General features: G+C 37.5%; 4 protein-coding genes across 4 annotated transcripts; all 4 read right to left on the bottom strand.

Annotated features, from left to right (window-relative positions):
* Window positions 1-72: 72 nt before the first annotated feature.
* On the bottom strand, window positions 73-1,221 carry LOC108141698 (replication protein A 32 kDa subunit). The gene is made up of 4 exons (XM_017265181.1): window positions 1,107-1,221; window positions 985-1,046; window positions 343-923; window positions 73-217 (listed from the first exon to the last, which is right to left on the bottom strand). Exons 1-4 carry the CDS (start codon window positions 1,117-1,119, stop codon window positions 139-141), a joined length of 735 nt encoding a protein of 244 aa, XP_017120670.1. The 5' UTR covers window positions 1,120-1,221; the 3' UTR covers window positions 73-138.
* Window positions 1,222-1,413: 192 nt separating this feature from the next.
* LOC108141724 (endonuclease III-like protein 1) lies at window positions 1,414-3,079 on the bottom strand. The gene is made up of 4 exons (XM_017265216.2): window positions 2,923-3,079; window positions 2,354-2,860; window positions 2,123-2,293; window positions 1,414-2,061 (listed from the first exon to the last, which is right to left on the bottom strand). Exons 1-4 carry the CDS (start codon window positions 3,064-3,066, stop codon window positions 1,648-1,650), a joined length of 1,236 nt encoding a protein of 411 aa, XP_017120705.2. The 5' UTR covers window positions 3,067-3,079; the 3' UTR covers window positions 1,414-1,647.
* A 330-nt stretch (window positions 3,080-3,409) lies between these two features.
* LOC108142115 (probable multidrug resistance-associated protein lethal(2)03659) lies at window positions 3,410-8,232 on the bottom strand. Its single transcript, XM_017265813.2, has 7 exons — window positions 8,015-8,232; window positions 7,537-7,785; window positions 7,300-7,453; window positions 5,494-7,241; window positions 4,221-5,430; window positions 3,751-4,167; window positions 3,410-3,691 (listed from the first exon to the last, which is right to left on the bottom strand). The coding sequence occupies exons 1-7, from the start codon at window positions 8,080-8,082 to the stop codon at window positions 3,656-3,658; spliced, it is 3,882 nt and encodes a 1,293-aa protein (XP_017121302.1). The 5' UTR covers window positions 8,083-8,232; the 3' UTR covers window positions 3,410-3,655.
* Window positions 8,233-13,566: 5,334 nt separating this feature from the next.
* On the bottom strand, window positions 13,567-16,663 carry LOC108141643 (glycine, alanine and asparagine-rich protein-like). The gene is made up of 2 exons (XM_041710346.1): window positions 15,297-16,663; window positions 13,567-14,519 (listed from the first exon to the last, which is right to left on the bottom strand). Exons 1-2 carry the CDS (start codon window positions 16,531-16,533, stop codon window positions 13,717-13,719), a joined length of 2,040 nt encoding a protein of 679 aa, XP_041566280.1. The 5' UTR covers window positions 16,534-16,663; the 3' UTR covers window positions 13,567-13,716.
* Between the last annotated feature and the right edge of the window lie 7,370 nt (window positions 16,664-24,033).

Below are 24,033 nucleotides of genomic sequence, written 5' to 3' on the forward strand. Positions count from 1 at the left end.
AATTTCTTGTTTTTAATATAACTATTTGTCTTCCTAATTTTTAATCGACTTTCCCAAAAGAAAAATATAATATTTCAGTTTTATATAAACTTAATATATTTAATAAGCATAATTACATGTTTAAACTTCAGATTCGTTTTACATAGTGCAAATGAAGTGATCGGCATCAATGCTGGAGTAAATATGTCCCTCGGAAATCATGAAGTCCACAATATTGCTGTAGAAATGAAAATCAAGATATTATTAGAGCACATTCAAATCTAAAGAATGGTTTAAAAGACAAATGGTAAATGTGCATTCAAAAACTTTATAAAAATATTAAAAATGAAAACTTTCGCTTACGTCAACTCGGAGTCGCTGATGTGAGAGAATTTGGCTTTGAGTTCCTTGCGGGAGATGCCCTCCTCGGAAACATTGCTCTTGATGGCCTGGAAGACGGCCTGCTGCTTGGGATCCAGCCCACTGACGATGGCCGAGCTCTGGGAGGCTGTGAAATCGGATATGGAGCCGGAGCCCGACGGAGCAACTGCTGAGGATCCTCCCTTGTTCTGGTAGTCCTCTGCCCTATAGCGGGCATTGAGAGCTTCCAGGAGATGGGTGCACACCTCGTTGGGATCCAAAATGGGTAGCAATTTGAAGACCATCAGCGTTTTCTGACCTGCCTGAGATCGCGTTGTGCCATAGACCTTCACATAGTTATTGAGCATGACCTCGGGGGCCTTCAGAGCATCGCCCTCCTCCAGCCAATAATGTGCATCGATTCGGCCACTGTGATCCTCCAGGGTGTAAGTGATCTTGGTCGATGAGGTCTCGATGTTTCGCACTATGGCCACCACACAGGCCATGGCATATTGCATGCCGAACAACTCGATGTTTCCCTCCGGCGCATCCACAATCTGCTTTATTACCAATGGCACAATTCCCTGTTTTAAAATACACAATAATAGCTACAGTTATTGAATTTTTTATATTTTTTTTACTCACCTCTCCCTTTTGATTGCTGGCGGCTCCAGCGGTCGCAGTTTGTATGGCATTGAAATCTCCAACTGAAAATGATTTTAAGCCAATAAATCTTTTATTTTCGTATGGTAAGAACTTCTACTTACACGAATCATTCATTTTGATGGATTTTTAAGGCTTTCAATTATGTTTTTTGTTTTAATTTCACAATAAGCTGCCTATAAACAACAAAACGCGCCAATTTACTTTGGTTAGTGTGGCCGTAACATGAACCTGGGCAAATACCAATTTTTTGGTTTTTAGTAAAATGCCAAATACTGAAATCAGTTTGAATATATAATAAAATAAACCAAAATTTCTTGGTTTTAATTTTTAAATATATATAACTGTTTTATCTGAAGAAGAACAATACCTAGATTTAGCAACTAACTTTTTGGAAACAGAATGCGACAGTTTTTTATTCTTTGTATACGAAATTTATTCTTTGCTTGTAAAACAACTGAAAAAAATAATAGCCCTTAAGGCACTAATTCTGATGGCACTGATTCTTTGGACTTCTAGTCCCTTTCTTAAACTAATTTTCGGTTTTTTAACAATACTTGTAGCTCCTTTGTGACATTACATTCTTGTACTTTTAGTTTTTTTAAGTTTTTCTGAGCCTCAACATATAATATTCGTTGCTAACGGTCACTCTTTTTTTTTCTTTTGCTTAGCTTCAGCATTGGCTGAAGGACATATATCCTTGTTTAAGCACTCCCCACAATTTGGCTTTACTGGGGTACAAATGGTTTGCCCAAATCCCACGAACAGATGATTAACTTCCGCCCAGAGACTATGTGGCAGCCACTTCTCCAGTGCGATGCGCGTTTGTTCCGGTTCCTTTGTGGGTTTCGGTAGCCAACCCAATCTATTCGAAATGCGATGGACATGGACATCCACTCCGATTCCTGTGACCTTATTCCACGCCACTGCCATACATATATGAGCCATCTTGGGACCAACTCCGGGCAGCGCTATAAGTTCCTTGGGATTATCCGGAATATCCGAATCATATTTTTCTATGAGTATATCCACAGTCTGCTTAAGGTATTTGGCTTTGTTCTGCAATATTTTGGTAGTAGAATACAAATATAAAATGGGTTTAGATTATATGGGATCTTACCTTATAAAAGGATACGGGATGAAGTAAGTTCTCTAGTTCAGTTACTGGCATTTCCTTTATTTTGAGTGGAGTAAGATTTTGATCTTTAAGCCGATTCATGGCCTCATAGGTGGTTTGATCCTTAGTTTGGCTGGACAGCATAAGAGCTACTAAGTTTTGAAAGCGTTGTGTCTGTCAAAAAATGAATCTATATGTTTATGGGCAATTTATAATCGCTTTCTTATAATTTACCTTTGCATCTGCCTTGGAGTCTGCACAGCGATGACATCCCATTATATCAACTGGAGCAGATTTCGAGTTTCTCATGACGCGTATGCTTTCCAGGTGATAATACCATAAGGGATTCGGTGAATCTACTTCTATATATAAAGAGGGTTCCACTGTGGGATCTGGTTCTTTCTTAATATTAACTAATCCCTCCTGATTATCTTGTGTAATGAGTTCCTGCTTTATTTGTGGTTCCAATTCCTGTTTGATCTTATCAATCCTCAAAGGAGAATCCACAGAATCTGGCATTAGTTTACACTTAACAACCGTAGCCGTTCCTACTTGAGTTTTGGTTACCAACTGGTCATCCTTTTTGTTTTTTTTGGGCGGCACGCGAGTTGGAGTTAAGGCTTCCAATTTAATGTTCGTTTTTTTCGGGGTTTCCCCGTTTAAGAGACGTTGTTTACGGGCTTGAACGGGGGAGAAGTATATCGAGTTACTAGATCCTGCGCCCACAAGGTCCTCAATATCCTGAAAGATTCAGAAACTGCGTCTTGAGTTTTGCTTTTCCCCTATCTTGCTTTGCCACTCACCCGCAAATTGTCCGTCCGGCTTTGTCTGCTTATTATCTCCGTGGGCTCAATGATATCTCCTCTTTTTACCAGTTTGCTGGCCAACGTTAGTTTCTTCACATTTTTGGCCATATTTAATATAAATTTCGCCCTCCTTGTGTTCATATGTTTGTCTACTTTTTGAACCTATCGATTTCGATAGCAAAACCATGGTATTTCTGATAAACGGTCATACTTTAATATGTTGGCCGGGTAAATTTGAAATTTAAAAAAAATTAATACATTAATACCGTACATTAATAATTATTTATTTTCAAAAAGTATAGTTTTCTTAAAATAAACAAGCAGTAATTAAAACATTTTTTTTTAAATAGTACAATAATATAGTGCATTCATAATTATTTATTTCAAAAATTATACTTTTCTTAAAATAATTTAACTGTAATTTAAACATCGTTATCAATAAGTTGATAATATTATTTTGCGTTCAAAACAATAAAAAAAATAAAAATAAATGATTTTTTTATGTTTCCCTCCCAAAAATCAATTGTTTTAATGTCAAAAGTTAGTTAATTGCTTACTATCTTTATACTCACAATCTAGTTTGCGAATTTGTATTAAAGCATAAAAGACTGGGATGCTTTAATCTATATTATGACAGGGCAAGTAGCAAACAATGTCTAACTCTATTATTTATTATTCATTTTTTCAATTAAACGATTTTTTTTCGTTAGGCAGCAACCATGTATAGGTTTTACTTCGGTTTCCTGTGTAATTTGCTCTGTTGGGCCTGTAAAAAAACACTCGCATTAATAAAATATAACATAATTTTATAACAATTTTGCTCACTTGATGTGCAAGTCTGAGAAGGTGCTCAAAACTGGATCGACCTGTATCCAAGACCATTCCGTAAAAGATTTTGCTCCGCGATTGCGTTAAAAGTGTATATGGTGAACCAAATTCGACCAGATTGCCTGCATCCAAAACCATGACCTTATCGGAATCAATTATAGTGTTTAACCTATGAGCTATGGTCAGTACGGTGCAGTCTTTGAACTTTTTACGGATGGTGGACTGTATAAGGGCGTCCGTTTGCGGATCAACATTTGCCGTGGCCTCGTCCATCACCAGGATGCGATTTTCTCGGAGAATTGCCCTGGCCAAACAGACCAACTGCCGTTGACCCACACTGTAGTTGGCCCCTCCTTCCGCGATCATACTTTCAAGACCCTTGGGCAACTCAGATACCTCTTCCTTTAGATGAACCTAATAAAAACGGAATGTTATCTTATAGGTACATTAACTTTACAATATCTCACCTCTTCTAGGGCCTCCCACAACTTATCGTCTGGATACTGTTCAAAGGGATCCAAGTTATAGCGCAAGGTGCCAGAAAACAGTACGGGTTCCTGGGGAATTATAGAGATTTTACTGCGCAGATCGTGCAGGCCTATTCCGGCTATGTCCCTGCTGTCTATGACCATTGATCCATCGTTGTAGGACAGTCTGAATAGGGCATTTATTAGAGAAGATTTCCCGGCACCTGTTCTTCCGACAATGCCGATTTTTTCACGTGGCTGAATAACAAAATTAAGTGAATTTAGTACTTTATCCGTCTTGGGATCGGGGTTGTAGCGCAGACTAAGCTCTTCCGCTTTAATTTGACCCTCTTGTGGCCAATTTTTGGGTGGCTTATTATCTGCTGGGGATTCAAATTCTCCTTCAGATTCCAGGTTTTTATATTCCAGCACTCTTTCCACAGAAGTCATGGAATTCTCCAACTCAGCCGATTGTCGCATTCCCCACTGTACAGTGCCAGTCATAGACATAGCTTGTGTGATGGCCAAACCAATCTGACCGGGATTTTCTAGCGGTGGATTCAAGTAACTCATTATGGTTACCGATATAACATAGGCGACGCAAAACAGGTCCAGATAGTAACCAAAAGCGCGACTTGTCGACAGGAATGTATAGTATCCCGAACTATGAAGATCCTGGTAGTTATCATACTCTTTGGTCAGCAATTCCTGGGCACCCAAAGCTCTGATGGTGGGCAGACCATTTAAAGTGGCACTAAAATGCGAATACATTGGCGATCTGGCCACGGCCTCTAATCTTTTCACATCTCTCGAAGTACTCAGATAGAATTTTCTAAGATAATGAAAAGCTAGAAACATGGTCATTGTATTAACCAAATACCAGGGATTTGTGATGCACAAAACCCCTATAATACCAGTGATTGTCAGAAATATCTGTATGCAGTCCAGCATTACGGCGGGCAGGATTTCATCCACTTGCCCCAGATCCATTGCAAAACGATTGAGTATTCTCCCTGAGGGATTCGCGTGGAAGAAATACAAGGCAGTGCGGGAAACGCCTTGGAACATGGTGTTATGCAACTGGGTAGATGAGTGCTTCGCCATGCTGAAAAATAGTACGGTTCGAAGTAGTGCGAAGATCACTAGGGCTATATTGATTGCGCTAAAGATATATATATCCAGGAAAGACGATGAGTCGTTGTTTTTAACCCTGTAAGTAAAAGTGTTCAACATATTAAAAAAAAACCTTTAAAACAAAAATATTATTACTTACCAGTAGGACAGGAAATAGTCCCCTCCAGAAGCAAGAACCTGAGTGCCCAGGCAGAAAAAGGCAACTAGGACAATTAAGAACCATCCAGAACCGGCGGAGAAATATTTCCGATACATGTCCAAACCAATTTTTCCCGTGAAACGAATTTCTTGAACTGGTTGTCTTTCATCTTCTATTACAGATTCCGTGCCGGAATCCATTGAAGTCACACTGACTCTACTAACTCGACTGTTTTGGCGAGAGTACTTCGATTTATCCGTTTTGGTATCACCAGCTGCGTTATCCTGATCAAAATCTTCTTTTTCCTCCTGGGTCTCCTTAGCCAAAAGTTTTGCAAAATCCTGACCACTTTTCAGCATCTCCTCATATGTGCCAATGGCTGTTATTTTTCCCTTGTCCATAATAACAATCAGATCGGCATGTTCCAGAAATTGCAGTTGGTGGGTCACCAGGATAACTAGTTTATCCCTAAGAAAGCCACGCATGCAGTCCTCAAATAAATGGCGCCCAACGTGAGTATCCACTGCACTCAAAGGATCATCGAGGAGATAGGTATCCGCTTGGCGATAAACAGCTCTGGCTAAACTGATCCTGGCTCTTTGACCTCCAGACAAGGAAGCTCCTCTTTCACCCACAAGAGTGCGATCTCCCTGGAGTAGTTCAAAATCTCTTTCCAAAGCACATTTTTTAACGACAGTACGATATCGGTGCTTGTCCATGGGCAATCCAAAGATGATATTATCTCTAATGGAGGCATTAAAAAGCCAGGGTTCCTGTGAGGCATACGAGATTTTCCCTTGCACGTTTAGCTTTCCAGATTCAGCAGAAAGTTCTCCCAAAATAGCTTGTACCAGGCTGGATTTGCCGGAACCCACTGGCCCAATGACAGCCACCAATTGTGGTGGCTTCAGACTGATATTAATATTATCCAAAACAGGTTCAACGTGATCCTGATTCCAACGCGCTTGAAAGGCTTGCAATTCTACTAAGGGTTCCTCTTTAAAAAGGTTCATTTTTTCTCCACGTCCGAGTTTCTGAACTTCAGTTTCATCTCTCATTAGAAAACTTTTGATTCTCCTCAGGGTAACCAATAGTTCCGCAAATTGAGACATTCCACTGGGGAAGAATTTACTCACTGTACGTCGCAGGACATTGTAGAAAGCCGTGACGGAGAATGCTCTCTCGGCAGTCAATTCTCCGCCCATCAAGACGAATCCCAGCAGACTTACGAATATCGCAATCCTACCCAGAGTTATTTCGAAGGATAGAAGAGTACCTCGAATATAGTTCACCTTGCGAATGGAGTTCATTTCACTGCGTCGCAATTTCTCGATTAGCCTGCCAAATGGCTTTTCCCAGGTGTACATCTTTATCACTTGTATTCCAGTTATAATCTCATTCATCATCCTCACCCTCTGATCAGTTCTTAGGGCTGTCTCAAGTCTGAGCCTGGAAGTGAGTCGGCTCAAGTAGGTTTGAAAAGGCAGATATAGAAGAAGTATTCCTATGCCGTAAAGAGAAGCAATGCCAATTTGTTGGTACAGGAAGTACGAAGATATGAGCAACTCCAGCGGTCCCAGCCACAGATAGTGGAAGGTTATCAAGGCACGATCAAATCTTCCTAGATCGTTGGATATAAGATTAACCACCTGACCCGTTGTCGTATCGCCCAAAGCAGTGCGACTTAATCGGAGGGCCTTTCGATATATAGCAGTACTCACTGCCACTCGCATTTTCATGGCCAAATGCTAGGGAGAAAAAATATTATTTCAATTAAATATAGCACAACATATTCCTTAAACTCACCATCATACCCATCATAAAGGGATGGAACATCAAAACTCCAATTAACGTAATCAAAATCAGGTTTAATCCATAGATTTGAGCCTGTAGCCCATCTCCATTTCCATTTTTTGTGAATTCGGATATCAGAGCTCCCAGAATAAGTGGTAAGGTAGCTCTACAAGAAAGGTAAATATGTAGGAAAATATATTTTAAAAACAAACTTTATTTATTTGTAATAAAATAAAACCCTTTACTCACCTTGTTCCCAACTCGAGAACTCCAATAATTAAGCCTGATAACAGCAGTTGCCATCCAAATACCTTTATAAGAACCTTTATAATGCTTGGCTCCTTTTTAGGTTTATCCTGACATGACATGACTTCTGCCAGCCAAGTTTCAAAGAATTTATCGCCCAAAGTATCCGCTTTGTGTCCGCTTAAAGCCTTGTAAAGATCTTTGGGTTCCAAGGTCTTTTTTCTGCCCTTGAAAAGTATTGGCAAAGCGAAGCTGTGAAAAATAATGTATATTAATAAATATTATGATAATTGTCAGCATAGCTCTGAGTTTCCACACCCCACTGCCATTAAAGTTTATACAAACATGATAACCAGAAGTGATATACGTGATCTTTTAGCTTATGTTATCTACTGTTAGCGGTCTCAACTTTTCACAATGATTTTACATGGATTTATGGTTGGTTAATTCTAATTAGGGATTACATTTCAATAAAACATACCAAAACATTAGAGCGGAAAAAATCCCCGCAGATTCGCGCGGATTTGTTGGCAGCTTATTAGCCTGCATTTTTGTTTAATTTGCTTATAATATTCAAATAAATATTTGAGAATATCAGTTAAATTCACTTTATTATACGGTTTTGTATATTCCCACTTGTTTAGGTAAGTAAAACTTTCCATTAGGCGCTCAAAACATTTAAGATAAACGCGTCCGTGTCGTTTTGCTTTTCAACTACTTATGGTCCATATTTAAATGCCTTCCCACCAAGTGATAAAACTCACAAAGTTTTTCTCACCTTGATGACGTAGATTATCTCGGAGATAATCTCGCTAGTTAATGTTAATAACAAAGAGAAAATCTGTTACTTGTGTTTTATGGTTTAACAATTACTTGAAGTAGTGAGTGACGTTAATTTTTTTCAAAAGGTACTTAAACCTTACTTGACTAAAAGGATTTTGACTTATTTATAAAATTATTTGATTTCATAAGGTTTTGTTATACTTTTATGTGGTTAGATAAGGTTCACTAAAAGATTATACCTATGCATACCTAAAATAGACTTTCGTTCTTATCAAGATTTTCTTTTCTAAATCACATGGGAAGGTTAAGATTTTAGCACAACTTTATGAAATTGGTATTTCGTCATTTAAATTTTAAATGAAATTGCTTACCTCGTTTATTTGTACATTAATATTTTAAAACTTTATTCAAACATTTTTTTAAAACTATTTAAAATATAAAGAAAATTTGTACTTACTATTATATAGTTTGCCAATACAATTATTTAGTAGCGCCATCTTTTTTACAAGTAAGCTTTCTATAGAATGGGATGCAGCCATCTATGTCTCTGAACTTAATGTGGCTACAATATTTAAAACTCCAATTGAAATTAAATTTTCCTTGGCTTAGTTGGCTTCCGCCCTAAAAAATAAATAAATACGATTTTCCACCTCTTTAAATATTTGTAAATTGAACAATCCATCATTTTCAGAGTTTGCTTAGTCCGTTATCAATGAGCAAATACAAATTAACTAACAAATTGAACCACACACAAATTTCAGTCGGATGCAGCTGGTCACGAACTGCACTTTTTTCCCACATACATAGATATAAACATAAATGTGCGTTCGGATTTTATCATTTATTTACATAAAATAAGCGACCGCAAGGTTTAATTAACCGCAAAAGTGGCAGGCAAAAAGTAAAAAAAAAACATTATGGAGAGAAGGAAAAGAAAAAGAGAAATACAAAAAATGAGATATGTGAAATAATGCAAAAAGTAAACATGAAGAAAAAGAACCAGCGTAGTATAAATATATGTGGAAATAGATATGCGGACGGCGTGTATTGGCATTAAGCGGAGTAATAAGGTAAATATGTGTTCAGCTCCGAACTCACACAGATACCCACCCATACAGACAGGCGCAATGGAATGTAAGTCCAGGCAAATAAACATATTTATCTGTATGACAACTCGCTGAAGTGACCCTGCCCAACAAAAGTAAACTAAAGTAAAGACAACTGTTCCCGGGTGTATCGAATCGGATTGAAGGAATTACTTTTCAGAAATGAGGGATCGGATCGGCCCTGCAATACCCTTTTTAAGTTTTTATTTTATTTAAAATAAATTTATTTTACAATTAACACTTAGTTGAATAAATTGCTAGATATGGTAGGAATATCTGGCGATTTATTAATATATTGCAGAATATTAAACAATTTCACAGCATACTTTGAGGAAACTTTTAAATTATTTTTAATGTATTAAATATTTTTGTGTTTTAATTATTATTTTAAATTTGAAAAACACAAAATTTAACATTTTTAGTCTTTTGATTACCTATGAAAGAAATAATCATGTAATCCAAATTTTAAAGATCGAAGCGGAATAAAGTCTGCTTGTTATAAAATTACCTTTTTGTTAAAATGTAAATACATGCATCTGCAATTTATCTAATCAACTAAGAAACTTATCTAGGACTTTTGTTAAAAATGAAACTCTCCGTTTTGGGTCTTTATTAATCAAATTTTTTAGTTAGAGTTAATGAACTAAGCAATTTTAGATTTTATCAATTAGAAAAACAACTTTAATGAACTTCTGTTTAAAATGAAACTCCCCGTTGTTTCGTTAAAGGGCAGGCCACGTAATTATATGGAGCGCCTGGCACCCAACGGACATTGACCGCTCCCTGAGTCAGTGCCGCTCCCCCTCCTTTGCCCCTCCCCTCTCACGTCCACCTCCCCCTCAGCGGATCACTCTACCATGTTTTCCCTTATCAGTGGACAAGAAGAACGCAGCGTGAGTGCCGCCTGTCACTTGGGGCAAACATATGTTTCGTTACAAATTGACGACCGCAACGCTCTTATCAGCAAACGGCTGTTGATGCCAACAAAAACAACCGCAGCAACAGCAAAAAGAAGGGAGTTACAGAGGGGGGGGAAAGAAGGGCAAGGCAACCGCTGGACAACAAAAGACAACAAACGAAAATTAACGAAAACTAAATTTAAACACGTCTTGTTGCGGTCCACCCAACGGAGAGATGTGTTTCATTAGCTGCAGCTGCATCTCACCCCTCTCTTTCGCCCCTCGCTCGCTATCCCTTTCTGCGGGTGTCCACCTGCACGCAGAAAAAAAAATGTCTTAATGTTTTATATTTAATTAGTCCCCCTTTATGAAATTTTAAACATCCAAAAAAGCTATAACTTAAAATATATAAAAACTTTTTACTTGATAGTCCTTTTGCTAAGGACTTTTTATTTTATTTTCAAACGTTGTTCTATTTATTATTTTAAAACAATTTTGAAATCTCAAAAAAAAAAGGTTTAACAAAAAATGAATACTTAATATTTCAACACAAATATTTTACATTATTATATAGTGACAAAACTATTATTAAATTTGTAGGTATTATTATATTGTTAATATTGTTAATCAATGTGCACCTAAACATGTAACTTTGAACAGTAAATATAAAAATGCGGGGCGTGAAATGTGAATAAATAAATAAACTTCTCTAGTTTTAGTCCAGCGAATTAATGGTAATTAATTATAAATTTAATCTAAAAACTTAAAAGAATTTACCGAATTATTATTTTCAGTATATTTCTGCGGTTAGCAATGCGATTGTGTGGGGGAAATGGGGAAATGGGGTCTGAAAGAGGAAAGCATGTGCTAAGACCTATTAAGGGGTTAAGGGTTGTCCGGTGGCAACCGCTGACTTTTTGCTCGCAGCGGGCGGTCACGGTAAATAAGGTTCACTACCGGACCCCATGTGGATCTGTCAGTGCCTAATCCGCAACTGAAAGCAGGAAAAGGGATGTGTATGACAGGAAACCGTATGATATAATTGTTACTATCAAAAACAGATAATTAACAGGGTTAATTTTGATACACAACAGTAGAATGGATTAGAAACCTTTAAGTTATTGTGACAAAATTATATAAATGGTTTATTTAAATTCTTAACATCGAAATGTAAATATATCATAAAACTATTATGCTTATAATTTATTTTTGTTAATAAATAAGGTATGGTTTTTGACTTTAACAATTAAATTTTAAACAGAACTGTAACTGATTACAATGTTTTTTATATAAATATGTTTTTTATCTATCTATCTGATAAATAAAAAATTCTGTAGGTATATATAAATAGGAAAACCTTTCGCCCTTTCATTTTGGTATTCATATTTCGTACATATTTAATTTAATTATATGAACAAAGGCTCTTTTTATAGTTTCTACCATACCAAACATTCTTAATATATGCTCTTTCGCCTCCTTTAAACACTCCAAAGTTGCCCTCGTGCCACGGAAGTTAAATATATACAGAAAGGGCAGGAAAATATTAAATCCGACCGCCCCAATCCACCTTCCCCCCTTCGATTCCGTTCGATTCGCTGCGGTGTGAACAGGCAATGGCAAACAGGCAAATAAACAAACAATCGACGGCGTCCCTTCGTCCTTTCGTCCTTTCGTCGATTGGCTTTTGGCCAGGCTTTTGCTTTTGCCGAGGTGCTTATGCATATAGGCCGGCATGTGTGTATGTGTATGTTTGGGCTCCGTGGGGGTTGCTTGCCAACTGGCTTATTCACGTACTGTGTTGGCCCTGCTTTGCTGACCACTACTATACTGACCTGGCCCAGGAAACAATTAGCTCTAAATAAAATTTCAAAATAAGCAACTGTTTGCGCTTCCACCATTGCCGACGAACACGCCACTTTAAGCGGAATGGGAACTCATATTAGATAGCATGATATCACTTAATTACGGTATTTAAATGAGCAACAAATGATATGCTTTTGGGCTTTTAGAACCCATCGAAAAACCTCAAATGCACATAGATATACACGAACGGCGCTTTTAAATCGGCATTTTCCCAAAATTTATGTCTATATATTTAGATATCCGCATTTAATTTTTATTTTGTACCAAAAACGTGCTCGGCAAACTATGCAACACTTTGGGGGTCGTAATCATCTTTTAGCCAACTTCATTACCATGGCATTTCGAACTAACCGTGTGCGAGTGTGTTTGAAATGTAATTGAAATTTAGTTGGCAAAACTAATTGGAATTGCTGCATTATGCAAGCGGCGATAAAGCTCCAAACAGAGAGGCCTCCAATTGGGTAGCAGAAAATCAATAGAAACAAGAAAGGAAGCAAACTTCTGCAAGCCGAAGTGCATATACCCTTGCAGCTATTGCAAAAACTAAATATTCTTGAAAATATTAAAATTATGATTTACTTGCGGGTATTCAAGCTATGATGATTTGAAGGTCAATTATTCGATAGTTCCTATGACAGCTATGAGACATCGTTTTCCAATTTAAAAAAAAATTAAATAGCGTAATTCGGAACTGTCAAATTTTTAAAAAGTCTAAAAGAATTTAAAAAAAAACAAAATAGAAGTTACATTTAAAAAAAAAAAAATTTTGTATATGTTTCCATGGGAGCTATATGATAAAGTCGTCCGATTTTGATGAAATTTAAACCGTAATTCTGAAAAATGTAACCATTACTATATGTAGAAGAACTAAAAAAAAATTAAAAAGCAGAAAATGTATAATTTTTTTTTATTTATTTTTCCGATTGTTCCAATGGGAGCTATATGGCTCGTTCCGAAATTGTGATACCCTCTGCAAGGGTAGAAAAATGCTAGCATTTGCTGTATTTTTATTTATTTTATTTTACTATATACTTATTTTAAGTTACTACTCTGAAAAATAGTAAACCGCCAAAAAGATAATATTTAGTTAGCAAAAATATATCATCAATAACAAAATATACAGAGCACGTGCTTAGCATATGGTTTCTAATGCTTTGGTTTGTCGTAACAAAACGGTGCAAAACGGCTTTTTCTTATGAAGCTAAAGCATCGTTTTCAACATGCAAAATCGTCTTTTAATGTGTTTTCACCTAGTTTCTGCTAGCTTTTGTATGAATCCTGCCGTTTTAAAACGTCCGGAAACGGAAATTGTCCTTTACTTTAAAATTGAGGCTAATCGCCTTAGCCCTTTTTTTACCCTCCAAATAAATACCAACCCAACGTTTTGTTCTTCACAATCATAATGTATATTAAATATACTAAGATTGAGATTAAGATTAAGATTAATCACGATTTAGAGAAACGACATCTGGTCGATTTGTGGACTTGCTTGGGTGTCGCTTTATGTCCTCCGCGACGACAGTGCGACCTGCCTAAGGCGAACGCGATCCGGGGCGGGTGCGCGAACGGTAGCGGCGATTGTAGCGCGATCCTGACGGGGATTGCGAGCGAGAGGAGCGGGATCGGGATCGGGAGCGGGAGCGGAGGAAGGACCGCGAGCGGGAGCGGGAGCGGGAGCGGGACATTGAGCGGAACTGGTAGTAAGAGCGGGAGCGAGAGCGAGAGCGGGACGGCGAACCGGGACGCTGGCGCTGGCGGCGGTTGTTGACCGGCGAGTAGCGGCGATAGTGGCGCCACGGATCCTTCAGCATGGTCTCCCGGAAGGCGGACACCGTGATCCGCTTGCCGTCGATCTGGCCGCCATTCATGTGCTTGATGGCGCAGGCGCAGTCCTCGGGACGGGCGTATTCGACGAAGGCGTAGCCACGCCCCAAGCGTCCACGGAAGCGGTCCATGGGAAAGTCGACGGCCGTGAGGGGTCCGAAATGGCCGAAGATCTCGGTGATGTGTTCCTTTCTCACCTGGCGGGTCAGTCCCTTGATGTGGAGGCGCACCATGCGTACGGGTTGGCTAAATTTGATGGCCTGCTTGCCATTGCGATAGGCCGTTTGGTTGCCCTCGGCATCGGGATGGTCATGGGGTCCACCTCCTCTTGGTCCTCCTCTATCTCCGCGTCTATCTCCGCCTCTATCTCCGCCTCTATCTCCGCCTCTATCTCCGCCTCTATCTCCGCCTCTTTCTCCTCCTCCCCTTTCGGATCCTCCTCCTGATCCTTCTCCTCCGGATCCTCCTCTTTCTTCATAAACATCATTGCGCCTCTGCTTGCACTGGTTCTCTGATAAAAAAAATAAAAAATATGGTGTGTTGCAAATAATCATCTATCTATTTAATCTAAAATTGCATATTTCATATTTAAATGAAATTTCACAATATTAAATGCAACGTAATTTAAAATGATTGGTTTAATATTAAAACTATAAAATTAATGTAAAAAACTTTAAAAATCATATTTAATTTAAATATAAAATGGGACCTATTTGATTTTGATTCATTTTTTTTTTTAGATATTCCGCTTAAATATTCTGAAAAGTGGATGAAAATCAAAAGGAAAAGTATTTAAATTTAGTATGGACTTTCTAATTTCTTTGCTTTTACCGGGGTAAACTTATACAAAAAATGGAATAGTAAAAATAAATATGTGGCTTTTGAATTCAAAATTTTACATTAAATATTATAGTTAAATATTTTAACATAATATTTTGTTAAAGGCATATTAAATTGCATGATTAAATATTAAACTATTTAAATTAATGTAATAAATATAAGCTTTAAAATGTTTTCTTTTTATTTTAAATATATATATATATATGTGGCTATTGAAAAATGTTACATTAAATATTTAAATTAAATAGTTAATCACTATATTAAGTTCAATAACATTAAATTGCACAAATAAATGAACAAAATAATAGATTTAAAATGGTTCATATTTTTTTAAAATGCATATTATTTAAGTTGAACCTGGTCTAAACTTTAATTCAATTATCAGATATTAAAATCAGTTCCAAAATCAATTTCAAAAATATTTAAATTGAATAACAAAATGTCTTACCAGTGTGGTCATTGTTCCGCCCACTCCCCCACTGACGCCTTGAGCCCGGACCGGGGGGCGTGGCAGAACCGCGACGCGGTCGCTTAGCGTTGGATGCACTCGTCTTGGAGTTGGAGGAGTTGGAGGAGTCCTTTGTCATCGGTGACTTGCCATTGGAGTCCGCATGGCTGGCACTCGAATTGGGTTGACTGGTCTTTGCCGAAGCCTTCGCAGTGGAACCACTGGCCACTGGTTTCCTGACCTGGTTGGTCGACTTGCTGGCCATGGGATTGGCACTGGAAATTGGCACCTCTTTCGAGCCGCTGGATCTGGCCTTGGGCAGGGCACCCACAGTGGCCGCCGCACAGATGGAGCCGTCCTTGGCCTGGCTCTTGGTGATGGTGATGGTCTTGGCCGGGATTTGGGCTTGCGCTTGGGCTTGCGCTTGGGCTTGCGCTTGGGCTGGGGCACGAGAGCCGGAGCAGCGCATGCGTGACTTGCGCTGGTGGTGCTGCTGCTCCCTGGCCAACGGAGCAGCGGGAGCAGGGGCTGGAGCTGCAGCAGGGGCTGGAGCGGGAGCAGGAGCCGGCACGGGCTGCGGCTGGATGGTGAGCTCGGCCGGAATGGGCAACGGCACGGGCTTTGGAATGGGGGCCGGGATCTGGATGGCCACCGGTTGGCTGCCGGAGGTGGAGGTTATTTCCTTATTGACCACCACTGCCGTCTTGGTGGCGGAGGCGGCTCCTCGGCGACTGACCCTCCCAGACAGACGCTTCGATGAGCGTCCATGGTCGGAGCGATGGCGGCGGTGACCGGATGGGCGCCCATGGCGGCGATGGGAGTGATGGCGCGGCGGCGAGTGATGGTGATGGTGCCGCCGGTGGCGTCGATGGTGTCGGTGGTGGCAGCACGAGTGCTTCGCCCTCTTGGCGGCGGCGGCTGCTCCCTCCGGCTCCTCCTCGGAGTCGGCGCTGATCGAGACGGAGCTGGAGGAGTCGCTGGAGCTGGTGTAGCTGGAGGATCTGGAGGTTTCCGAGGAGCTGTAGCTCGAGTAAGAAGCGCTGGTATCGCTGCCGTCCCCATCGCTGCTCTCAGAGGCATTCGGTGGCTTAAGCGATCTGTTCCTCACGCTGGGGGCACCTCCTCCTTCTCGTCCTCCTCCTCCTCCTCCTCCTCCTTCTCCCCCTCCTCCTCCTCCTCGTCCTCCGCCGGAGTAGGACTCCTTGCGTCGCTTGTGCTCACGACGGCGTTTGGGCATCGCAATCTTGAAGCCTTCTCACTTGCACTGCGAAAAATGTACACTTGGCTTTTCGAACGATTTTTTTTTTTAATCTTGGTTTTGCGGGGCTGCTTCGACGTTTCTCACACTGCTGCCAAATGAATGGGTATGCTGACAACTGTCATGCTGAAAAATGGTAGATGAGCAAAGGCAAAGGCAAAGGAAAAGGAAAAGGCTACTCGATTGGAGATGCCCTGATTGCTTGTCTAGTTCTGGGTTGCCAACATATTACCAGTATGCTGCATACAAGCCCAACTTTTAGTAAGATTGGCAGTTGAAAACCATTGCAATAAAAGTAAAAAGGCAACTTTAAAATATCTTGTAGCAATTCATTAGGAATTATTTTGGATGTGCAAATACCCTGAGGGTTCCCATTTCAATAATTAATGTGGGAATTTATTGAAGTTTTGAATTACTGCCAAATTTTAAATCTACTTAAGTTATATTGAAACGGCTTTAATCAATAAAGACGTATCGCTTCTGACTTTGGTCTGGTTCCAGGGCTCGAACCTTAATAAACGTTCCCGTTCTGGATTACAAAACATTTAACATTTTCAATACTGTTCATACGACATATATTTGTACATTGTACACACATATGTATTATAAATTATATACTGATTTATTTCTTAGCAAAAAGAGAGCTAATATTCTTTTTATCTGTTTTCGGGACAGTTTAATTCTTCTAATATCAGTTGAGTTCTTTCTATATAATTACAAAGTTCCATCCAACTGAAAATTGTTTATCGATTTTAAATTTGTAAATAAAATTAAATAAGTTTGTCTAATTCTTTTAAGGAATAATTCAACTTCTGACTGAAATTTAAATACCCTCTGCAAGGGTATAAAAACGAGAACTACAATTGATTTAAATGGTCTTTTATTCATTTACAAAAATCACCAGAAATTGGGCAAATAACTGCAAAAAAAAGAAATGCATATGAATATTTAATTTTGGTGAACAATAATGGTAATTATAAATACAGTATTATATCAATACAAGTAAACCAAACAAACAAAAGCAAAAATGGTTTAATATTCATGAAACTCATTAACTTTTGTTTTAAAGAATTTGTATTAAGTTAACCTAACAAGACTAAAGCTATAATAAATGTGTAAAATAAAAAGCCTTACTAACTCTGGACAAAATGTTTGTCCCGGAAATTCTTTTTTGGCAATGAAATTTAATTATTTATATTATAAGTCAAATATGACTTCAAAATTACCTCAGTGCAGTTATTTTTGGGAAAAATTGTTTAAAATCGTTCTGACAGAAATTGCTAATTAAAATAATTTGCGTGCTCGTTCGACTAAACCCAAAAGTGAATGACGTAAATAATTTAATTAACTAAAATGGCATGCAAAATGCTCAGGACAATGGCCACAAACGACAGCTATTACAGGGGTTCAATGCGAGGGCAGCAGGGCACAGGGATGGGGTCACTTAACAGAAATTTCAAACTGCATTGTTGACCCAATTAGGAAACCGTTTTGGTCATTGCGCTTGCTTTTCGGCCAATTTCGAATAATGCACGCTATCGAGAGCTCCCAGGTCGCGGAAGTCATTGGCTGTCGACCTTTATCTCCCCGCTAAAAATCCGTTTTAATCCCTGGTGTGTTCAATATTTCCAACCTTTTAAATCCTTAGCAAACATTCATTAATGTCCTCGGATTCACAGAATGTTATAACTTCATTTTCACTCTTTTTTTCCATATTTATTTTGTTATTCATACAAACTTTGTGTCAAGTAGAACAAAAGCCAAAAGTTTACCGAATTCAAAACGCAAAAAATTATGTGAGTTTCTACATAATAATAAAAGTTTTATCCGCGCTCAATTTAAGCCGCATTTCGGGCTTACTTTTACCCTCTCGACTGCCGAAAAGTTTAGCTGAATTTTTTGTGCTATTTTCTCCGCTGTGAGCGTACTATTGCGAATAATTTTATTATATAAATATTCTCATGAACCACATATTTATAAAGATTTAGGGTTTTATTATTTGGTTACAATAAAATATTAAATAAGATACTTAGCTAGGAAAACTTTGCTTGTAGAAAAATTTGAAAAAACGAATTAATTTAATAAAAAATTTGAATAGCTAAAGTTAAAGATTGTTTAAATGTTTTTTAATTGTACTTTGCCTTAAACCTTGTTTTGAACCATTATAAGATATTTATGCTCTATTTTCCTTCAATTTTCCCGTATGGTATTTCCACGAACCGCATGGATATCTTAATTGCAGCTCATTCAGCGTTTCACCCACGGCCATAGTTAAAATCGTTCAGACATGAAAAAAGTGCTCTGCAATTTTCCCTCAATTGACTGTTCATTGTTAGTCCTGCGATTCTGTTGTTTTTTTGTTGTCCTTCCTGTTTTATTCTGGATCATTTTGTTTGTACTATTTTTATTTTCTTTGGATATTTTGTTGCGTTTACGGGTATATGTAGAGCAAACATAGTTTTAACAATTTTCGTGAAAATGAAAATGAAATGCCAACAGCCAGCGGCCAGAGGTGTGCCACACGCGTGAACTAACACTCGAAAAATTGTTTTTTGAATTTTGGAAATTTGAAAAAAAAGCTTCAACAAATCAAAAAAAAAAAAACTAGAATAATTTTAATTTTACAAATAAAACATGAATATACTTATCATTTTATACTTCACAAAATGCATATAAATTATACAAAATTACAGCTGTAAGACTCGATTTCACTTAAAGTTTTAAACTTAAACCAATTATCTAGACTTAGAGACATTTCAGTTTTTAAAATCAGTCAAAAATTAAAACCAAAAATGGTTGTTGTTTCAAGTGTAACCACACATCTGCATACAAATATTTGTGGGCTAGTGAGAGTGTGCGTGTATTCCCATGTATACATGCATTTATACAAACACGCAAATTATGCAAACGGCTACCGCAAATAACATAAATTTCACAAACTTGGCGGCCCGCAACGCAGCCGGACCAGGTGAAGAAGGGGTTCAGAAGGGCGGAGAAAAAGAAGTTGGACCCAGGGGGAGGGGATGGGATACGAACCAGTGTTGACATCCATCTCTAAAAAAAAATTTAACAAAATCAAACACTGCAGTCTAAAAATACGTAATACATGAGTGTAAGACTCATAATAAAATTAACCCTAAAAACAAATAAATTTTAGGGAAAATTTTTCTTAAATTAATGGAATTTCTTTCTAAAATCTAGGGTAAAAAACTTTTGAAGAAAGGAAAACTAGAATTTAAAAAAATTTGTCTCGAATGTAGGGCAGCTTACCATACACTTTAGGGCAATTTTTTCTTAAAATTATAAAAATGTATAAACATTAAACATGTTTAAATTTTAGGGTACTTTTTGTTCTGAGTGTATTATTAATTGCTACATACAAGGATATGTCACGTTTAATCATATTTTATTTTTTGTTTATTCTATAGCTTCAAAAGTTTCAAATGTTTTAAACTAATACATACAATTTTGTTTTAAATGTTTAGAAATACGTGTTGACATAACAATAACAACCTGCCGACAAATAAAGTTTGAAAGTTAAAATATATTTTTAAATATAAATATTCAAATTAATTTTGGTATACCAGTGTTTAATAGTGGTATTTGGTACTAATTTTCGCCATTCCTTCAAATTACAAACTGTGTAAAATTTTAGTTTAATAAATTATCGGAGTTCAAAGCCTACAAATACTGATTTATACACAAGTTATTATCTTGACGTTTTTTTATATGAAAATAGCCAAGTTAGCAGCACAGGACATGAAGGTGTTGTATGATAACGCCACATAGAAATGTTAACGCTCTGGCATCTGCTTCTGCTTCTGCTTCAGTGTGTATCTCTGTGCCTGCATTCAGCGGGCGTGTGTATTTGTGTACAAATTCCAGCCAACAAACAACTTTATATACTACTGAAAAGGGAGAATACGCAATATGCAGCGCTTTGGATTTCGTTTAATGCACGAATCTTCAGCGTTCATAATAAAAGCAGATTACGAGCGTTGACAGCACTGTCAATACAGGATCGTGGGGGCGTGGCAGGGGGCAGAAGGTGGAGGGGCTTGGGCTGCCAACGACAACGGCCAATTGCCGTAAATTTGCATGGCACATCAACGAACAAATAAAATTAAGCTTGGCTTTTACGCAACACAATTGAAGAGAAATATACTCTTTTTAAGAAGATTTAAAAAGATAAAAAGATCAACAGCCTTCTTTTAATTATAATATTGTTAATTATTTTAACACTTTGATATTATTCAAAATTTTTTTTGTAAAAGAGATTTAAGAGTTTTATTAAAATTATTTGCTTAAAAACCACTAAAAATAATTTAAATGTATGCTTGTTGATAAGTTAAATAAAATTCCTTGTATTTTAATATAATTGCTCGTCACCATTAATAAAAATATTTTGTAATAATTTAGAAGCTAAATTTTTTTTAAAGAAATGACTTACTCTTAGTTTTTTTATTATTATTAAGAAATATTAATATTAGTGAGAATTTGTATGACCAATAACGCAAGTTTTTTATTTGCCATTTTATTTTAGGCAACATAATTGTGAAATAAGTATTTATAATTTCATCAAATATTTCTATCGTTACCAACTGAATACAATTTTCAGCATGCCCCAAATAACGACCTCTTTTTTTGCCACAAAAGAATCAGCGGGGCTTAAAACTAAAGATCAACAAAACGCTTAAAGTTATGTCAAGTTGCCATTGATTCTCCCGAGACCCGTTCCCACACACACACAGCGACCCATAAGTTAGTGACATTAATGCGCTTAATTAAAGCAGTTCCTGAATGTCAACAACAACAACAACAACAACAGCCACAGCAATTTGCATTGTCAGAATGGAACAAAAAAATGAGAAGAGTTTGTATGCCTCTAGTTTACAGAAGGGAGTCTTTATATAGGCCAAAATGAGATTTGGGCTAGGCATTAAAAATGTATAACTACTACTGCTTGAACGACTTCATGGTAAATTGGAGATTTTGAGTTAGAGTAAATCGAATAAGAATTTTAACCAATTGCGTTTTTAATTAACAAATTATAAAAAATAATTTTCGATATTAATATTTGTTAAAATACTATGCATATAAGCAGGTCCTAAATACCTGAAACACATAATTTGAAAACATGGAAATTAGTCTGCAACTAGTTTGATTATTTCAGCTTTTATAAAATGTTAAAAATAAGTTTTTAGTTTTTAAAGACGCTTGAAATCTATTTTTAATTTGCTTGTTTCTTCAGTCTCACAAAAAAATTATATAATCGCACAATTTTTATATTTTTTCAGGGTATCAGTACATTTTGGTTCTTTAAAGATCTGCGCCTTTAAATTATTCCCAATCTTAGTTGATACGTGGATAAATCCGAATCAAATTGAGAAAGGGAGAGTGCACAAACTGATGGAGATTTTGCATTCCCATTCAAAGAATGCTATAAAAAATGGGTCAAAGATCAAGTGGAGCTCAAGCGACAGCAAAAACTTGCAGGCGGGAGCGAGTAGCGAGGAGAAGCAGAGCGGCAAAGATGCAAAATAGAGTTGCGACGAAGTAAAAGCAGCGACGCGTGGCATGAGCATGAACACAAAGGGGGAGGAGGGCGGTGTTCGAGGGGCAGAGGCGGGGTCAGAGGTCGCTTCACTGAGCATGATGGATATGCACACACTCGCACTCGCACTCGCACACCAACAAACACACACGCAGGAGGAGAGAGATCCAGAGCAGGCACAAGAAAAAGATTAAGAAATATGCGCGCGCTATTTTTTGGCGTCCTTTTTGCTGAGCTCGACACTTAGAAATCTTAAGGAAAAACATTCAAAAAAAGTTGAAAAAATGTTGAAAAAATGTTTATTTTAAATAACAAGTTAATTGTATATGGACGGTTTGCTTTGATTTCTGGTCAATTTTTAAGATTTTTGATTGATAAAAAATCAAATATAAAGTATAAATAATTTTGTGATCAAAATGCTACATTTTAAAGCTTATATTCTGAAATGTTATTTTCAAAAATCATTACTTCGATAAAGAAAATCTAAATTTGTCCCTAAATAACTCAATAAATTATTTTCATAATTTGAAATTGCATAAATAATTCAGAAGAGTTTAGTGAAATCGGAATTCTGTATCGGAGAATTTCGTGAGTGCATTTGGGAGCCAAGTGCACATGCATATGCAAGCGGTGGGTGGTGGGTGATGTGGGGTGGTGATGGCCTCGCCGGAAGTGGAGAAGGTGGAGGAGCAGGGGGGCAGCCTGTCAACGCCACAGCTGTGACTAAGCGGCGCATAACTACCAACTGCCAGCAACTACAACAACTGGATATTCGCGAGGATGGCATGAATGCAGTTTGTTCCACTCTTTCGCTCCCATCCTCAAAACCAATCCCCTCCCCCTTTCACAAAGCCCCCCTCTGTGCTTTTTCTTTTGTAGTTGCAGCAGTTTTTTTCACTTTTATTTTTTTGGCATCCTCGTAGGCGTTGATGATAGCAAACGAAGCAACGACAAAGCGACGACGCACAGTGGGACGAAACGTCAGCCAGCCATCAAATCGATGGGTGATTGATGGATAGCCACGAAAGTGCTGTGAACTAGGGAACTTTTTGTTATGATAAATGGTGCTTAAAAAAAATGAGGATCCTAATTAATACGCTTTTCAGTTTTTCGCTTTGACAGGTTGTCATTTTTGAACTAATAAGTAATTAACACATTGACTTCAACCAATCTAAAATACATACATACACCTTAAGAGGTAATTAAAATAGTAACTTAGTAACAATAAAGACAGTTCATCTATTTGTTAACATATCTAAAATTTTTTTTTTATATTGGACATTTTCATTTTCTTTTTTAAAAAGATTTCCGAAACAAAAATTAACACAATATTAAAAACAAATTTGTTTAAAGTTAAGTTTTATTTTTACAAACACGGATAGTAGTTTCTTCCATAAAGATTCCACAATGCTTTAAAGAATATATTTTCCATTTAATTTAAAGTCAAGGGCCCACTGTGTACACTGCGACGCCTGCAGCGGAATTTGGCAAACTGGAAAACTGCATGAAAATATGCAAAAACGTCGAAATGATTGCGGCTGAGCCGCACAGAATTTCCTCTTTTTTCTTCCCTGCAACCCATATCCGTCTCAGCTCTTCGTTCAACTCATCTTCCCCTCCCGTTTTCTTCTTGAGCGCGCTTTTCCGCAATTCGCATTTTCCATGCTTTTCCCTGACATTGCACAGTCAAAAATAGATTATTTTATATTAATTGCTAATATATGAATGGAAAATTTGTTCAATCCTTTCATACAAGTTTCCAGTTTAACTTAACTGCTATATAAAAACTGTCACCCAAAGATACTATTGTATATTCCTTTCTGAGAAACTATATTTAAAAGAATGCAATTGGTTTTCGTATGGTTTAATTGTTGGTCGCCGAATCTCTGTGTGTAGCCAAAATAAAATTAAGTCAAGACCGTAGT

The sequence above is a fragment of the Drosophila elegans genome, unplaced genomic scaffold (assembly GCF_018152505.1).
Source record: "Drosophila elegans isolate 14027-0461.03 unplaced genomic scaffold, ASM1815250v1 contig_814, whole genome shotgun sequence".
Classification (NCBI taxonomy): Eukaryota; Metazoa; Arthropoda; class Insecta; order Diptera; family Drosophilidae; genus Drosophila; species Drosophila elegans.

Coding starts and splice junctions, on each gene's coding strand:
- LOC108141698 (XM_017265181.1), bottom strand. Junction 924..984: donor CCAGCAATCAAAAGGGAGAG/GTGAGTAAAAAA, acceptor ATTTTAAAACAG/GGAATTGTGCCATTGGTAAT. Junction 218..342: donor ATCAGCGACTCCGAGTTGAC/GTAAGCGAAAGT, acceptor TCATTTCTACAG/CAATATTGTGGACTTCATGA.
- LOC108141724 (XM_017265216.2), bottom strand. CDS start 3,066: ATGAACACAAGGAGGGCGAAATTTATATTAAATATGGCCAAAAATGTG. Junction 2,861..2,922: donor GCCGGACGGACAATTTGCGG/GTGAGTGGCAAA, acceptor TGAATCTTTCAG/GATATTGAGGACCTTGTGGG. Junction 2,062..2,122: donor ATCCCGTATCCTTTTATAAG/GTAAGATCCCAT, acceptor AAAATATTGCAG/AACAAAGCCAAATACCTTAA.
- LOC108142115 (XM_017265813.2), bottom strand. CDS start 8,082: ATGCAGGCTAATAAGCTGCCAACAAATCCGCGCGAATCTGCGGGGATT. Junction 5,431..5,493: donor GACTATTTCCTGTCCTACTG/GTAAGTAATAAT, acceptor TTTTACTTACAG/GGTTAAAAACAACGACTCAT. Junction 3,692..3,750: donor TTCTCAGACTTGCACATCAA/GTGAGCAAAATT, acceptor GTTTTTTTACAG/GCCCAACAGAGCAAATTACA.
- LOC108141643 (XM_041710346.1), bottom strand. CDS start 16,533: ATGCCCAAACGCCGTCGTGAGCACAAGCGACGCAAGGAGTCCTACTCC. Junction 14,520..15,296: donor GCGGAACAATGACCACACTG/GTAAGACATTTT, acceptor TTTTTTTATCAG/AGAACCAGTGCAAGCAGAGG.